The sequence below is a fragment of the Sarcophilus harrisii genome, chromosome 4 (genome assembly GCF_902635505.1).
Source record: "Sarcophilus harrisii chromosome 4, mSarHar1.11, whole genome shotgun sequence".
Classification (NCBI taxonomy): domain Eukaryota; kingdom Metazoa; phylum Chordata; class Mammalia; order Dasyuromorphia; family Dasyuridae; genus Sarcophilus; species Sarcophilus harrisii.
The window spans coordinates 6757513-6776732 of record NC_045429.1 but is presented as its reverse complement, the minus strand read 5'-3'; the positions used below and the strand labels follow the sequence as shown (position 1 = coordinate 6776732).

Genomic DNA, 19220 nt, shown 5'->3' with positions numbered 1-19220 from the left:
AAAGAGAGAATATCAGATACATTTAGTTTGATATAGAAACTTGTTTCATCCTATATGAAGTAGGAGGAGAAAGGGAAAAAGCAAGGGGGAGTCTAATAGAAGGAAGCACACAAGTAGAAGGGGAAAGTAATAAGAAAGAGGGAAGAGCTATAAAAGAAGAGGGCAGATTAAGGGGAGGTGGGGAAGTCAGAAGCAAAACACTGTTGAGGAGGGGAAGGGATAAAAGAAAGAGAAAAGTATAAGTTGGGGTAAATAAGATGGCAGGAAGTACAGTTAGTAATTTTAACTGTAAATGTGAATGGGATGAACTCTTCCATAAAACAGATAGCAGACTGGATTAAAAGTCAGAACTCTGCAATATGTTGTTTACAAGAAACATAAATATGTTTATCAGTTTATTTATTTGTTTTTTGCTGAGGCAATTGGGGTTAAGTGACTGCCCATGGTCATACAGCCAAGAAGTGTTATGTGTCTGGGACCAGATTTGAACTCAGATCCTCCTGACTTCAGAGCTAGTGCTCTATCCACTACACCAACTAACTGCTCCATAAGAAACATATTTAAAGCAGAGTGATACATACAGAATAAAGACAAAGGTCTGGAGCAGAATCTTTTATGCTTCAGCTAAAGAAAAAAAAAGCAGGAATAGCAATCCTCATCTCAGATTAAGCAAAATCAAAAATAGAATTAGTTAAAAGAGATAATGAAGGAAAATCTTACTAAAGAGTACCATAGATAATGAAGTAATATCAATATTAAACATGTATGCATCAAGTGAGAAACATCCAAATTCATAAAACAAAAGTTAAGAGAGCTGCAAGAAGAAATAGAAAGAAAAACTATAATAGTAGGGGATCTCAACCTCGGTCTATCAGAACTAGATAAATTGAACCACAAAATAAACAAGAAAGAAGATAAGGAAGTAAATAGAATTTCAGAAAAGTCAGGTATGATAAACCTTTGGAGGAAACTGAATGAGATTAGAAAGGAATATACTTTTTTCTCAGTAGTATATGAAACTTATACAAAAAAAAAAATGACCATTAGAACATAAAACCCTTAAAATCAAAGGCAGTAAGGTAGAAAAGTAAATTCATGTTTTTCAGATCATGGTGCAAAAAAAATGCAAATAAAAGGCCAGGGAAAAATACATCCAAAATGAATTGGAAACTAAATACTTGAATCCAAAAGAATGAGTGAATGAAACATCGTAAAAACGATTACTAATTTCATCCAAGAGAATGACAATAATGATACAGCATACCAAAATTTATGGGATGCAGCCAAAGTAGTTCTTAGGAAAAGTTTTATATCTCTAGATGCTTACTTGCATAAAATAGAGAAAGAGAAGATCAATGAATTGGGCATGCAACTAAAAAAGCTACAAAAAGAACAAATCCCCCCCGCCAATTAAATGCCAAATTGGAAATTCTGAAAATAAAGGGGGAGATTAATAAAATTGGAATAGAACTAATTGTGAAATTGAACTAAAATTGAACTAATAAAGTAAACTAAAAATTGGTTTTATGAAAAAACCCACAAAATAGAAAAACCTTTAGTTAATTGAATTCAAAAAAGGAAAGAAGAAAATCAAATTGCTGGTATCAAAAATTAAAAGAGTGAGCTTTCCACCAATGAAGAGGAAATTAGAGCAATAATTAGGAGCTATTTTGCTCAACTGTATGTCAATAAATCTTATAATCTAAGTGAAATGAATGAAAATTTGTAAAAAAATAAAAAATTGTCCAGATTATCAGAGGAGGAAATAAATTACTTAAATAGTCTCATTTTAGAAAAAGAAATCAAACAAGCTATTAATCAGCTCTTTTAGAAAAATCTCCAGAAGCAGATGGCTTTATAAGTGAATTCTACCAAACATTTAAAGAACAATTAATTCTAATACCATAGAAATTATTTGGAAAAAATAGGGGAGGAAGGAGTCCTTCCTACCAAATTCCTTTTAAGATGCAAATATGGTGCTAATACCTAAACCAGGTAGGATTGAAACAGAGGGAAAAAATATACAAACCAGTTTCCCTAATGAATATTGATGCAAAAATCTTAAATAAAACATTACCCAAAAGATTACAATAAGTTATCCCCAGGATAATACATCTTGGTCAAGTTGGATTTATACCAGGAATGCAGGGCTGGTTCAATATTAACAAAACTATTAGCATAATCAACCAACTAACTAACTAAATAAATAAATAATAAATATAATAAATAAATAAATGCAGAAAAAGCATTTGATAAAAAAAATACAAGTATTCCATTTGTCAAATGCTTTTTGACAAAATCCAACACCCATTCCTATTAAAAACAATAGAGAGTATAGGAATAAATTGAGTTTTCCTTAAAATGATTAGTAGCATATATCTAAAACCATCAGCAAGCATCATAGGTAATGGGGATAAACTAGAAGCATTTCCAATAAGATCAGAGATGAAACAAGGGTGCCCATTATCACTTCAATTTGTAGCAGAAATGTTAACTTTAGCAATAAGAGAAGAAAAGGAAATTAAAGGAAAGAGAGTAGAGAACGAGCAAACAAAATTATCACTCTTTGCAAGTGATAGGATATTAGAGAATCTGATAGAATCCTAGAAAGAATTAACAATTTAGAAAAGTTGTAGGATACAAAAATCTACATAAATCATCCGCATTTCTATGTGTTACCAGCAAAGTTTAGATACAATGAGAGATTTCATTTAAAATAACTAAATAATATAAAATATTTGAGAGTTTATATGCTAAGACAAAGTCAGGAACTATATGAACACAATTATGTTTTTTTCTTTTAGATAAATTCCAATATTCACCCTTGCAAAACCTTGTGCTCCAAAATTTTCCCTCCCTTCCCCCCATCCTTCCCCTAGATGGCAAGTAATCAATCCAATATATGGTAAACATGTACAATTCTTCTATATATATTTCCACAATTATCATGCAACACACAAAAAAATCAGATCAAAAAGGGGGAAAAAATGAGAAGAAAACAAAATGCAAGCAAACAACAATAAAAAGGTGAAAATACTATGTTGTGATCCATACTCAGTTCCCATAATCCACTCTCTGGGTGAAGATGGCTCTCTCCACCACCTGTCCATTGGAACTGGCCTGAATCACCTCATTAAAGAAAAGAGTCATGTCTATCAGAGTTGATCGTCACATAATCTTGCTGTTGCTCTGTACAATGATCTCCTGATTCTGCTCATTTCACTTACCATCAGTTCCTGTAAGTCTCTCCAGACCTCTCTGAAATCATCCTGCTGATCATTTCTTATAGAACAGAAATATTCCATAATATTCATGTCCCATAATTTATTCAGCCATTCTCCAACTGATGGGCATCCAGTCAGTTCCTTGCCACTACAAAAAAGGCTGCCACAAGCATTTTTGCACACACAGGTCTTTCCCCCCTTTTAAAGATCTCTTTGAGATACAGACCCAGTAGAAACACTGCTGGATCAAAAGTTATGTAGAGTTTGATAGCCCTTTGGGCATAGTTCCAAAATGCTCTCTAGAATGGTTGGATTAGTTCACAACTTCACCAACAATGGATTAGTGTCCTAATTTTCCCACATCCTCTTCAATATTTATCATTATCTTTTTCAGTCATCTTAGCCAATCTGAGAAATGTGTAGTGGTATCTCAACGCTTTCTTAATTTTCATTTCTCTGTAACTTAGAGCATTTTTTTCATTGGACTAGAAATGGTTTTAATTTCTTCATCTGAAAATTGTCTGTTCATATCCTTTGGCCATTTATCAACTAGAGGATGGCTTGAATTCTTATAAATTTGTGTTAATTCTCTTATATTTTAGAAATGAGGCCTTTATCAGAACCCTTGGATTAAACACAAAACATTTTCTACACAAATAAAGCTAGAGCTAAACAATTGGAAGAATATCAAGTGCTCATGAATAGGCCAAACTAGTATAATAAAAATGACAATTCTGTCTAAATTAATCTACTTGTTCAGTGCCATATCCATCAAACTGCCAAGAAATTATTTTATAGAGCTACAAAATTCATCTGGAAGAACAAAAGGTCAGGAATTTTAAGGGAATTAATCTTTTAAAAAATGCAAATGAAGGTGGCCTAGCTCTATCAGGCCTAAAACTATATTAGAAAGCAGCAGTAATTAAAACCATCTGGTACTGGCTTAGAAATAGAATAGTTGATCAGTGGAATAGATTAGATTCACAAGACACAACAGTCAATGATTACATAATCTAGTGTTTGATAAATCCAAAAACTCCAGCTTTGAGATAAGAACTCACTATTTGACAAAAGGATTGCTGGGAAAATTGGAAAATAGTATGGCAAAAACTAGGTATTGATCAACACCCAACATCCTCTATCAAGATAAGGTTGAAATGGGTTCATGTTTTAGACACAGTGATACTAGAAACAAATTAGAAGAACAAAGGCTAGTCTACCTCTCACACTTGTGGAGAAGGAAAGAATTCATGGTTATAGAAGAACTAGAGTACATTATGAAATGCAAAATGGATAATTTTGACTATATTAAATCAAAAGGTCTTTGTACAAACAAAAGCAATGCAGACAGGATTAGAATGGAAGCAGAAAATTGGGAAAAAAACTTTTTTTTTTACATTTAAGGGTTCTGATAAAGGCCTCATTTCTAAAATATATAGAGAATTGACTCAAATTTTAGAAGAATTCAAGCCATTCCACAAGTGATAGTCAAAAAATGTGAACAATTTTCAGATGAAGACTATTCCTCGGCAAAGGAAAAAATGTTCTAAATCAGTATTGATTAGAGAAATGCAAATTAAACAACTCTTGGAATACCAATTCATACCTCTTAGACTGGCTAAGATAAGAGGAAAAGATAATGATGAGTGTTGGAGGGAAGGTGAGAAAACATTGCTGGTGGAGTTGTGAACTGATCCACCCATTTTAGAAAGCAGTTTGGAATTATGCCCAAAGGACTATCAAATTTGCATAGCTTTTGATCCAGCAGTGTCTCTACTGAGTCTGTATCCCAAAGAGATCACAAAGGAGGGAAGGGGACCCACATGTGCAAAAAAAAATTTGTAGCAATACTTTTTGTAGTGGCAAGGGACTGGAAACTGAGTGGATGCCCATCAGTCAGAGAAAGGTTGAATAAGTGATGGTACATGAATGTTATAGAATATTAGTGATCTATAAGAAAGGATCAGCAGGATGATTTTAGAGAGGCCTGAAAAGACTTACATGAACTGATGCTGAGTGAAGTGAGCAGAAACAAGTGAACTACATGGAAACAGCAAGATTATTTTATGATCAATTCTCATGGACATGGCTCTTCTCAATTGTGAGGTGATTCAGGCCAATTGCATTGGACTGGTGATGGAGAAGGCCATCTGCATCCAGAAAGAGAACTGCTGGGACTGATTGTGAATCACAAAATAGTATTTTGTTTGACTTTTGTTGTTATTTTTTGCTTATTTTTTGTTTTCCTTTTTTCTCCCTTTTGATCTGATTTTTTCTTCTGCAGCATGATAAATGTGGCAATAGGTACAGAAGAATTGAACATATTTAACCTATATTGGATTACTTGCTATCTAGGGGAGAGGGTAGGATGAATGTTAAAAACTATTTCTACATATATTTTGAAAATAAAAAGCTATTATTTAAAAGCAAAAAGAAAAGCCCAAATTGTGTCACTGGGAAGCAGACTTGACTGTGCAACAGAATTATCTACAGGATGAAACTCTAGTCATTTTATTTAAATTTATTTTGCTTTAAATGTGTTTAAATAATTAAGAAAGAAAACAAGAGCAAAGTCCCTTTAAAAAAAACTTACTTTTTAAATGACAGAAGAAGCAGCTTCTGGGTGTGATAGGCCCTAGTTAAAGTATAATTTTACTCTTTAAACCAGACTGTAAAATCTCAGAAATTAAAGATAAATTTATAAATAAAAAAGAGAATGTGAAGTTCTAAGCCATGCAGAGGTTATGTAAGCAAGGGATCCCAACACTAAATAAACCTTCATTAAAAGAGGGGACAGGGGAGCAATGCAGAAACCAGTGCAGGAATCTGGCTGGTCAGGGGTGAGGGAAAAAAAGACCATCTTCCTTCTTGGAAAAGTGCTGAATGATGGGGAGGACACTCTCAGGAGCCTCTAAAATAGAAGACTACATTTTTATTTAGCCTGATACTGAGACCTGAAAAGAGAAGGCAGAGAAAAAAGGAAGTCTTTGTCTCTCTGTCTCTGCTCTGTCTCTGCTCTGTCTCTGTCCCTGTCTTTCTCTCTATATTTGATTGCCTATCTCTTGCTCTCTTTCTGTGTGTGTATGTCTCTGTCTGACTATGTCTCTGTGTTTATCTGTCTCTGTTCCATTTCCATTTGTCTTTTTATTTCTCTCTGTCTCTTTCTGTCTCTCTGTCTCTGTTTCTCTGTCTCTCTGTCTCCCTCTGTCTCTGTCTTTCCATCTTTCCCTCTCTCTTTGTCTATCTGTACCTCTATCTCTCCATCATTCTTTTCTTCCCCTTCCCCCCTCTCTTTCCCTCTCCTTTGTCTCTTATCCCAACATATGGAGAAAAGACAATGGAGGGACAGTAGATCTCAGTAGCAGATGATCAGTAGACAGACAGTAATCTAAGTGCTCACCCAGGGAGCACAGTGAATGCAGTGCTAAAGCTAGAATCAGACGAGTTTAAATATGGTTTCAGACACGAACTGTGTGACCTGGATAATTATTTAATCTCTGTTTCAGTTTCTCATTGGCAAATTGAGGATAACAATAGCATCTACTCTCCAGTGTTGTTGTGGGAGCCAGTGAAAAACCTTGCCCAACCTTGAAATTCTATATAAATGCTAGCTATTATTTTTGTGTGTGTTAGTACTGGGAGTTAATGTTCTAATTGGGGAAAACAATCTATAATAAGGAGCTGAAAAGTAAGGGGGAGAGAAGGTGAGGAGATGTTCCTGGGAGTCGGGAACCAATTTAAGTCTGATAGTGTGGTGGGCATGGGGGTTTCCACAAAAGGAAAATAAGGGAGGAACTTTTCAGTGAAGTGAAATTTTAGAAATTTCACCCCCAAATGATAAAGCACCCATCCTGGGACACAATGAGATGGGCTGTCACCCTTCTGACAGAGAGGAGGTGGACTTGGGGAGAGGATGAGACAGGCATCTCTTGGATGAGCACAATGGGTTCACTTTCTTTTCTTGATTTTTTATATATATATATATTATCAGAAATTATTTTTCTCCCCCTCCAGCTCCTTTGGGGGAGTGGTATGAAAGAAGAAAATAAATTCTTTTTTTGTTAATTGCACAAAAAAGAAAGTTAAATTTCAAAAGGAAGAAAAAGGATTTCATAGATAATAATAGAACGTAAGCTCCCTGATAACAAGGATCATTTAAATTGTCTTTGCATCCTGAACATCTAGTAAAAGACCTGTCAGATGCTTGAACTTAATAAATGCTTAATGATCAATTAATATGCTGTTTATCATTGAAAGTTACTGTATCATTCTACTAAAAACCCAAAAGGAAGAAGAGACTCTCAATCTGGAGGCTGCCTTCTCTCCAATGGTCAGAAGCACTGCCAGGAAGACATCTCCCTCCCATCTCACCCCAGTCTTATCTTTGTGTCCACACCCACAGTGGGTGGAACAGAGAAGCTTCAATAGTTGACTGGTAACTCTTTTTCAATCCGGTTGACAGCCCTTGGTAGGGAACACTGTTGATCCCAACATCACAGCATCATTTTCCAGACGTATTTACAGGAAAGGAAATGCAAGACTCATCGCAAAGTTATTGTCCCTGATGTGATTTAACAAAGTACAATTTAGCACAGTAACTACTATTTTGCCAACAGGACTGGGATGAATGGGAGGAGAAGTTCACATAAATGCCCTTCTTCATGCCCTCAAGGAGAATTTGGAACCCCACCATCCCTGTCTTAAGGACAAAAAAACAATCATTATCACAAATAGACACCCTGATGAGGTTTTTCATTTAGGGGAAGAACAACATGGGAAAAATCTGGATGATACATTTTCCCACTTTCTTTTGCTCATTCTCTTTCAGATTTCAAATTGATTTTCAAATTCAAGATCTATAATGCAGCAGGTACAAAGAGACTTTTCCCCCCAGACTAACCAAATGAGTTTTTCAATAAAAGAAAAATAAAAAAAAAAATTATAATGAAACTTTCTGCCTCATAAATTCTTATTCTCAAAAGACAGAAAAAAGTCTGTATCTTCCAAAATTTTTTTTCTACTTTAGTGTCAGTAAGCCAAAAGGCATTTATTAAGGGTCATCTGTGTACCAAGCACTGTAATAAGGATTGGAAATTCAAAAAGAGGGAAAAAAAACAATCCTTACCTAGCTCACAAGCTAGTGGAGAAGGGGATAAGTAAATATATTCAAACAAAATATGTATGGGAGAGATAGGAAATGATTAACAGAGGAGTTGGGAAAGGCTTTTTCTAAAAGATGGGATTTGAAAAGGCAGGGAAGCCAGGAGGTGGAAATGAGGGGGGAGAAATGGAGGCATAGGAGACGGCCAGCAAAAATGCCCAGAGCTGATAAATGGAGCATCATGTTTATGGCACAGGAAGACCACTGGATCTAAAAGTGTATGAGGTTAAATGAAGCCAAAAGATTGGAAAGGGAAGCTGGAGAAGTTAGGGCTTCAAAGGCCAAACAGCATTTTGTATTCAGTTCTGGAGGTGATGGGAGCCACTGGGGTTTATAGAGTAGAGGGAGTCACATGGTCAGACAATGCATCAGTGGACTGTATTTTTCTCCCCAGCCAAAGTTCTGGGATGATGACTGGGCAATATGATTTAAATTAAATTAAATTCCACAAGGATTTATTTAACACCTTATCTAAGCTCTTACCACGATCCTCCTTTTGGCATGTACTCATTATGTGACCCTGGTCAGGCCATTTAAACTCAGGATGTTCTAGGTAGTTCTCCACTTTCTCAAGTTGTGTAGTGGTTAGTAACCTGCAGTGGTAGAAGGAAATCCCTCAGCTGGGAGTTCCCCATAACAATGAAAAACAGTCTCTTCCTGTGTGTATTGGGCACTGGAGATTCAAAACTCTTTTGGTGGATTTCTACCTTCATTTTATATACATGAGGATGAGGCTCTGGTACTGGAACCTAGAGATGATAATAACTAGAGCAGCTGTCCTCACATTTTGGGGGCTCAGGACCCCTCTACACTAAAAATTATTAAGGATTCCAAATAGCTTTTGTTTGTGAGTTACATAAAGGATATTTTAGTATTATGATAAAAAGTTTTGACCTTGAGGACTCTCCAATGGGTCTCAGGGACTCTCAAAGGTCCACAGAAAATGTTTTTGAGCCACTGATTTGGAAGTTAATTGACTTGCCCCAAATCATACAGTCAGAGGCAGGTCTGGAAACCAGATCCTCCTGGCTTTGAGGACAGCCCTTTGTCTAGTGCTTCCTCTCTAAGCATTGAATAAATGCTTGTTGAATGGATGAATGAATGAAGCTTCCGTTCTACTACAGAAGAATCACACAGTACACACTGAGCATATACAAAGATTGTTGTTGTTGTTTCGTTGTATTTTTTAATTAGGGAGAAAGTTTCCATCTACAAGCTGAGGGTGAGGAAAGGCTTCATGGTAACTACTGAGCCATGCTTTGAGAAAGCTGAGGAGGTTGAGGGTCTAATGGAAGAGACACATCTTTATTCTGTGTTTACTCTAAGGATTTTTAAACATCAACATTAGATTGGAAGCCTTCCTACTCATCCCATCTACCCACTCACCACCCAGACAAACTTCTCTCAGGGCAGCCTCCTGAGCCAGGAGAAGGAACAGACCTCCCAGGTTCTCTCAAGGGCAGCCTGTCCTATGGCACATTGGCCAATTTTCCAGCCCCTCCCCTGGTTTCACAAGAAGCAGAGAACAATTTTTCAACACATTTGACAGTTAAAACAGGCTTGTGTGGGGAGCACCCAGACGGTGAGGGCTTTGGAATCCTATCACATGGGCTACTGAGCTGATCTCACTGAAAATCCCCCCTCTGTGTGGAAAAAACCTGATGGCTTCAGTCCTAAGCCAATTAGCCCACTGGCCAAGGCTGGGGTAGACCCAGCTCTTTCTCCAAGTGGCTGTTTCTCACCATCAACCAATGAGAAATCTATGTTCACGATGAACAGCCATTAAGTGCCCCTCTATGTGCCAGACACTATTCAAAGTCCTCCAGACACAAAGAAAAAAATAAAATAGCCTCTGCCACTGGGAGAGTATATTCTTTCAGAAGAGATAACATGAATACATTCATACACAGTACATGGCACATTTACACACACATATACTACATTTACACACATGTATGTACAAATAGATACATATATAATGCACATACTCACGTATATTATGTTGTGTGAGTATGTGTGTGTACCACACAACACAATATATGTGAATGTGTGTACACACACACAATACACACACACACACACACACACACACACACACCAAGGAAATTTAGAAGGAGCACCAGCAGCAGGAGGAGAATAATTCAGAAACAGTCTCTTGTAGGAGGTAGCAATTGAGCTGAGTTTTGAAGAGAACTAGGACTCCCAAGATTAAGATGGTGAAAGGTAAGGGAGATGAGATATTATTTGTTGGAAGTAGCAGAAATGTCAATTGAGCTGGATTGTAAATGATTCATATTTAATGATGCTGGAAAGGTGGGATGGAGCCATTTTGTGTAAGACTTCAGATGACAAGAGTTTTATATTTGATTCTAGAAGTAATAGGGAGCCATAGCATGTTTCACTTCAGTGCTTATTTACATCCCTTGTTTGAGTTATTTTCGATTTATTTTCATAATCCTTCTTAGGTTTGCTTTCTTACTCTTCCCACTGCTCAGACCTCCCATAAATTTTGCGAGGATTATCCATGCTTCCAAACTGTAAGGGTAGGGTTCAAATGACCCTATTTTAGCTCTGACACCATAAGTAGTTAAAGACATTTTTGATGAACTGAAACAATTAGAACTGAGTGTGAATAACCATTTTGTGAGAGACTGGGTCTTGTTCTAAGCAATTTATATAAGCAGAATAAGAGATCTTGGAACCAGAGAAGATGCCAAGATGTAAGATTAGAGCAAATATGGCACCCCCACTATGGGAAGCAAAAAGAGGAGTGAGCTTGGGCAGAGAAGGGAGATATCAAGAAACCATCAGTTCTCCAGGGATCATGAAGCAAGAGGACCCAGGCTGAGTCTAGTCCCAAGAAAAGGTGGTCTCTCTGCCCAGCTTTCTCTTGCCCATGCTTCTCTATCTAGAGACACTAATATAATCTGCCTCAATCTCCAAGTGCTTCCATGGGTTTAGTTCTGGGCAATGAACTTTGGGAAGGACAGTGTTAAGCAAGAAAGTAGCCTGAACATGGTAACCAGGATGGAGAAAGACACAGATCCCACGGCACGCTGAAGGATCTTAGGCACATGAGAAGCATTTAATGTCAGTTGACAATGTCAGTGTCAACTGATTGGTTGTTGGTTGATGGATTGAAAGGACCCAGAGGAGACATGGCAACTGTGATGAAGTGTTTGAAGGATTGTCATGTGGAAGAGGAGTGAGAGGGGAAGAAATACATGGAAATAAGAGGCAAATTGTGCCTTGATGTCAAGAAGAACTTCCTAGAAAGAAGAGCTATTCCAAAGTGGAAGGATCTGTCTTGGAAAGGCGACTCTCCCCCATCGGAGGACAGAGAATGGATGGCCACTTGTAGGCGATGCTATAGCCAGACCTCCTTCCCAGGGAAAGGTTCTTACTAGAGGGTCACTGAGGTCTCTTTGAACTCCTTGACTCTGTGACCAAATGAAGAAACTTAGTCTTCACTTACTCCTCACTCTCAAAGAACTAATACATATTTAAGGGGTAAGTTACTCTTCCCTGCAGAATCATGTGATTTAGAGAGAAAATGAATCTTAGTAGGTTCATTCCTTCCAGTTCCAGCATTTTGAAAATGAGAGGACTGAGCCCTAAAACTGTAAAATGATGGTCCCAAAGTCATAAAATTTATAAATGACAAAGCAAGAATTGGGAGGCAGGTTTCCTGACTGCAGGCCCGCTGTCAGTGGTTTGTATAATCTACAATATCCTGGCTCTTGGCACTCAAAGGGGAGCCAAAGTCTCCTGAGCAGTCATCTGATCAACATCCAACTCTCCTAACACACCGGAATGATTTAGCAAGCTGGTTATTCAAGCATTAAGTACAAACTAAAGAGCAATTTATTCATTATTTGACTTTGCTGGCCCTCGTCAGAATAAATCACCCTGACCTGTGCAGAGTTTAGTTTTCTGAAGCGAATAAATACAGCTCAGAGAAGCCCTTAAAAAGAATGATATAGGTAAATAAATCAGGCAGCCATCCTCGACCCCAGGGGGCCATGGAGCCATTCTTTTTAGACTTAGGCAATTCCAAAGAGAGATTTAAAAGTGGCCTAAGATTGGCTTTGCCTTCGATTCAGGCACCTGGAAAGCCTAAGTGAGGTCAGTCATTAAAAATGGAGAAGGTAATTAGGATCCTGAAGTCCTGGCATAATGAGTCTGACTTTAGTTCCTAAGCTCTCCTAGTCACATGTCTCATTAGGTGCACAGGAGAAGTGTGAGATAATGGAATGAAAACTCTTTTTGGAAGTGTAAGATCTGAGTTCAAATCCTGACTATTTCTTTCTACAGTGACTGACCTTGATCATATTACTTGGATTTTCTGGGCCTCAGTTTGCTCACCTACAAAATGATACTGATCTGTAAATCAACTTCAAGTTCTGTTGGTTACTGTCATTGCTACTACTGCAGCACCTCCTCTGAGGTCGCCATCCCCCAAATCTCTGGCATTGATTGGTTTCCTAGGGGATGGCTGTTTCAAGTTCCAGATGACAATGATCTAAAACTAGAACTAATGAAGCCCTACAGATTTAAAGTGTTCGTCTTTAAGTTAACTCAAAGTTAGTGTTTACTAAGATGAGAATCAGTCACCATAAAATGTTCATTCTCCCTGTTCTCCTAAAAAATTTTTCCCAGCATTCACTGGTGGGAAGAGTGGGCACCCACAGAATAGTGGATGAATCTCTCTCTCTCTCTCTCTCTCTCTCTCTCTCTCTCTCTCTCTCTCTCTCCTCTCTCTCTGTCTCTATCTCTCTGTCTCTCTGTCTCTCTCTCTCTTTCTCTCTCTCTATCTCTCTGTCTCTCTCTGTCTCTCTGTCTCTGTCTCTCTGTCTCTCTCTGTTTCTCTGTCTCTCTCTGTCTCTCTCTCTCTGTCTCTCTTTGTCTCTCTCTCTCTCTGTCTGTCTCTGTCTTTCTCTCTGTCTCGGTCTCTCTCAATATATATATGTGTGTGTGTGTGTGTGTGTGTGTGTGTGTGTGTGTGTGAAGCATTTTCATGGGATAAACAGGGAAAAGAGACCTGCCTGCATTTGGTATCAGAAAATCTCAGCTGGACTCCCAGCCTGTCTGACCTTGAACAGGTCTTCTCTCCATTTTTCCATCTCTGACTGTCTTTCCAGCCTGAGACCTCTGCTCCCAAACTAAGCCCCACTCTTTGCTGCCACACTTTGAACCTTATTGTCACACTGTCTTTCCTTCCCCAGAGTCTTTCTGAGGAAATCCAACCTTTGTGATGTCTGAGTCCACTCCTTTGAGTTAGGAGTGAGGGGAATGCAAGGAAATGGCCCCGGGGTGATCTCAAAAAAACGAAACAGTTGGCTAACCTTCAACTGCTTCCTCTGAAATCTGGCATCGGGAACAAAACTGAGAAATCAAAATGTTCTAATCAACTGAATTATGGCAGCCCATGTTTCCTTACGGACTGTGGTTTCAATGCTAGCAGCAATAAATTCCCATTAATCCAGACTCTAAATAACCTGGTCACTCAGAGCGCCAGAATTTGTTTTCATCTAGCAAAAAAAAATTATCATCAATGTTCATTGTCATGGTCCCAGTGCCTTGGAAAAGACTGAAGTGCTTTCTGAATCATCCCAGAAAGATAATCTAGTCAACTGAGGCATTAAATTAGCCAGAACATCCCATTCCCATTTGAGATAAACAGGAGATTACTGCATAAAATATGCTTAGAAACATTGGGGTGAGCACCGGGTCTCACTGAAGGAGAACAAGAGTGCAGATTTCTAGATTGTTTTAAGGATTATAGAGAGGCAGCCATTAATACTGGACTTGAATGGAGAAGAACTGGGTTCAAATCCTCTCTGGGCTTCTGTCTCCTCATCTGTAAAATAACAGGTGCTCATCCAGCCTCAAAGACAGAGGAGCCCCAATCCCCTGGGTCAGTCCATGCATCTATCCTCATGGGTCAGACTGTTCTGTGAATGCCTGGAAGACTTCCCCGATACCAAGCCCACCTTGGCCTCTTTCCAGCTTTAACCCATTGCTTCTGGTTCTGGGCCACGTCCTCTTCCAAGGTAGAGGGCTTCACTTGCTAGAACAGACATCATGTTCCCCTCTGAGTCTCAGATTGGTTCTCCCGAGTGCTTATGTGGTATGAACCTGAGGCCTTTCTTCATCCTAGCTACCTCTTTCCTAATGCTTAGCCCAGAACACTGAGTCTGAACTCTGGCCCTTCCAAGGACACTTAAGGATCAGCACTCAAAGGTTCACTGCTTTGAGAAGATGGTACAAACCCAGGCTCTCTCCTCTAATAGCTGAAGGGGCAGGGAAACTGCATCAAAAGGTAGTCATCTCTAAGGCAAGGGGGCTGGGGGAAGACAAAAGGGGGAAAAGAAATTTACGTGATGATTGAGTTGTATATTTGAAAGGAATAGCAAAAGCATAGTAGATTTTCAGTTTCATGGACATTTTTCTTATTGTACTTTGTATGGAAATGCTCATTTTATTCCATAAAATAAAATAAAAACAACAACAAATATGTCTGAAAAGATTGGCCAGCAGGCCTGGAGTCCATCTCTCTTGGTGAGCCTTGAAATGACTCTGCCCTTGGAGCTCCCTGAGCGGGCCGCTGGAGGTATGGGGAAAGGGCAACCTTCCCCACAATGGCAAAATGGCAGCTTTGTGTATATAAATAATTACCTCATGTAACACTCTTCTATATTTACACACATATGAATATCCATCCTTCCACGTAGGTTTGATTTGGCTATATATGTACCCAAATCTTATGTGTATATTGTCAGAAGGTGGGATTGAGTCTCTGCTCTCCATTTACTAGATGTGTATTCTTAAAAAGGATTTCAAAGACCTTCTGGCCCTACTCATCTTTTAGATGAAGAAATGAGACCTAGAGAAATACAATGGCTTGCCAAAGGTCACACAGCCAATAGGTAACAAGTTGAATTTGAACTCAAGTCCTTTGACTATGAATCTAGTCCCCATTTGATCTTCACTCACATGCCCTCTCTAGTCTTCCATTTTTTCCTCCACAAAAAGGAGGACTGAACTATGAGTCCCATACATAGTTTGCATTTAATAATTTAATAAAATTCATTTAGTTGCTATTGCTCCCCAAATTCCATTACTCTAGTGAAATATTTACTTCTGAAATGAAGTTTCTTTTTCCAAGAAGGATCCTAGATTTGACCTAGAAAGAATTTAGGCCACCTAATGCAAATCTTTTATTTTACAGGTTGGGAAACTGAAGCCCAGAAAGGTTAGTTTCCCAGAGTCATATAATCAATGAATGGACTCTGTGATCCATCTGCTGGCCATTATCTGGGTAACCTTAGGTAAGCCCATAAACCTCAGTTTACTCATCTGTAAAATGAAAGGATTGGACTAGATGGCCTCTAATATCCTGCAAGGTTTGACTTTTATAGCTATATATTATCAGGGATACTAGGAAAACAAAGACTTGTGTTTGATTGTAATGTTCAGGCTAACATTCTGTTATAGACTGACCCAGTCTTAGTCTGAGCCAGTCTCCTCCAGAAGTCTGACAGTCTGACAGTCTCAACCAGTCTCTCCCCCCCAAGTCTGACTTTGTCCCCAGTTTAAATACCCTATTACAATTACATCATTTACCGCATACTGAGTATGTGTGAACTAGAGAACCATGACCTCACCATGCTAAGTGCTAAGTATATGTATACTAGAGAACCATTATCTCATCAGTTCTGTGGAATTAACACCTTGTTTCAAGTAGACTTCTCCAGAGTTCCAGCTCTCCACCTATGATAAACCCATGAGTGCTACTGGCTTTGTGACAAAAGGGGGAGGCAGTATGATATAGGGGAAGGGAGGCTGATCATTGACACTGAGACCCAGGTCTGAATCCAAACTTTAAGGATCATTCCCTGAAAGACCTTTATTAGCCTTAGTGTCCGGTTTAACCAGAAGGGCTCTGAGATTTCTTATCCCTCTAAATCTATAACCCAATATACTTCTGGGAGAATAATAGCAGAAAATAGGTTTTGATCAAGATCTGATGCTTTATACTATAATAAAGATTTAAATGGGCATGCAACATGAATATAATAATTTGCATCATTACAAAAATGGAAGATTAGAAAAAGTTATCTTTCACAATTTTGGTTGGGAGAACTCAAACCAAAAAATGAATAGAAAAGATTTAAAAAAATAGATAATTCTACTCATATAAAATAAGTGATTTTCATGAATAAGAGAAACTAGAGAATAAGAAAACTCTATCTTTACTATCATTATTAAAGATATGATCTCTAAGATACTAGAGAATTGACACAAATATGTAATAACAAAATCATTTCCCAATTCCCAATTCAATGGATGTGACTGAATAGGGTTCAAGAGAAGAATTAAATTGAGACACACAAACACACAGACAAATACCAATTTAAAAACTGTTTAATGCAGAGAAAGAACAAAAAAATAAAGAGAGGGATACAAATAGAACAGTTTTGTTAGATCTTGTTAAATACATATATATGTATATATGTACATAGATATAGGTGTATGTGTGCAAGTGTATATATGTATATATATATATATACATGCACATGTGTTTATATACATATATACACATTATATATATATATATATATATATATATATATGTATATGTATAAGCTGGGTCTCCCTCTTCTCTTCCATGCAGGGACTATTCATAAGCTCAGTCCCATTACTAAACAGCATGACAGCATTTCCAGCCTGGACCCATTTACTCCTCTATAGACCACAAGTCCTCCCTCAGGCCCTCATTCATGCTGACTTCAGAGCCTTCATGCACTGTAGCTCAGACCTCCACTGTCCTGGAAGTGGGCTCTGTGGAGACTTCTTAAAAAACAAACTCTACATATTAGAAATTCAATTACTAATAAAATCTTCCTTCTTTTTTCTTCTTTACACATTGAAATGTTATTGTTTATTGTGGATTGTTAAGTACAGAAAAGAGAAGGCAACTAAAAAAAGATGTTCAAGCATGAATCTTAGTTGTCTTATTTAGAACCTACTCTGTAGCTACTTTCCCAATTTCTATTCATATTGGTGGATCTGGTGCCCAAAGGGCAGGTGACTACTATTCTCAGGACCTCAGGATTAACCCTACCCTGAATTTATGAGTTTCTATACTCACAAGCCTCCATCAATGTGCTTCCCTTTGACAGTCAGTCAAATAAAATTAGTTTTTTGAAAATGTATTTACCCACTGGTTGCAAAAACAGTCCCCTCTGTGTCTTTGTACACACAATGTCCCTGGGCGGGATGGGCTCAAAGTACAAGGTACTGAGGTAGAGAATACATGTGACAAAGGGGTACCTCACAGCTCCTGGTTACTGGAAGTCCTTTTCTTTCTTATAGGGTCTTCATGAAGTTTCCCTTTAGTGTAGCTCTCTGCTGACCTTGGAGGACAGGTACCTTTGTAGAATCCAGAGCCTGTAGGTCTTTCTAGCACAAAGGAAACCCTTTGAAGCTGTCTTCTCCTTCAGATAGCCATCCTTCTGTATCTGGCTGGGCCCCCGTTCATCTACATGTGTCCTCAACGTGCCTGTCTTTACTTCCCAATGGATGCCTTGTCTCAAACTGGTCTCTTCTCCCTGGTGAATTATGAATGGAAAGGGGGAAGGAAAGAAAGTGAGAGAAACTCTCATTTGCCCTTCTGGAAAGGATTCTAACTCTGGAGTTCTTCACCGCTTGGCTAGTCCATTGGTTTACCACTTCACTATCCCCTCCTGTAATTTCTCTAATATTTCAACCCTCAAAGGGCATGATTAGCTTGGTCAACCACTTATGTTATTCTCTTCTTGGACCATCAAATAGTTTGCACCTTAAAAATGTAACAGAATATAGACAATCTCTGCCCCCCCCCCTAAATTTTTAAAACCAAATCATGTCTGTTGATTGATCGCTTGATTGAGATATAGGTACCTAATACTTTTAATCAAAGGGAGTGTACTTATTTCCTCCAAAGAAGGCAGAAGGAGTAATTAGATCATGAGAGAGAATTTATGGTGTCCAAATTAAGAGGGGGAACACAGTGGGCTATTTCTTTTGTTTGAACAAGCCAAAGGAGATGTTGGTGGGAATAACTAGCTTCAGGAAAGCATCTTCTCCAAAGATGTGGGCACTGATGTTCAGCCCTATTCTTTATTGAATAATTCTTCAAACTCAAACAGAAACCATATGCTTTGTTTACCATTTTCCTAGAATTTCAACTTTTGTTTCGCAATTGCTATAAAGATGTGAGTTGGAAAATTGCTTGAGGGAAAAGATTAGAATTTCCATCCACATAAAACTTACTTTCATAAAAAAATATGCTTCTAATAAATTTGCCTAAAACATAAAATAAGATTGTTTTGCTTCCACAAGTAGAAATGCAAATTAAAACAACTCTAAGGGTTTCCTGCAAATTGCATGTGCATGTGACAACCCCTTCCCCCCTCCTCAAACAGGAAACTACAATGATGTAAGGGTTTTAGGAAGTCAGACAAAGTAAAATATTGCTGGTGGCATTAGGAATTGTTCCCAACCGTCTGTATTTTAATTTAGAATTATGTGAAGAAAGTGATTAAACTTTCAACCTCTCACCCCTCACTCCAGTAAACTCCCACAATCCATGCCATCTCCCCATTCCACGCCTCTTCCTTGGCTGTCCCCAGTGTTTGGAATGTTCTCTGTCCTCATTTCCATCTCCTGGTCTCTCTGACGACTTTCCACAAAAAGACCTTGCCAATTCTCCTGAATGCTAACGCTTTCCTGCTGGGGTTAGTTCCACTTTCTCTCATCTATATGTGTAGTTGTTTGCCTGTTGCCTCCCT

The 19220-nt window shown here is 38.2% G+C and overlaps 1 protein-coding gene across 3 annotated transcripts in view; it reads right to left on the bottom strand.

The window, feature by feature from the left end:
• Positions 1–17041: 17041 nt before the first annotated feature.
• PTGER3 (prostaglandin E receptor 3) overlaps positions 17042–19220 on the bottom strand; it is a 66367-nt gene continuing 64188 nt past the window's right edge. The window contains exon 3 of one of the 3 annotated variants that reach the window (XM_031968876.1): positions 17042–17999. In XM_031968876.1, the coding sequence (XP_031824736.1) occupies positions 17784–17999 (216 nt within the window). In that variant the 3' untranslated portion in view covers positions 17042–17783. The remainder of the gene's footprint in view (positions 18000–19220) is intronic. The other 2 variants (XR_004234228.1, XR_004234229.1) reach the window with 2 other exon arrangements.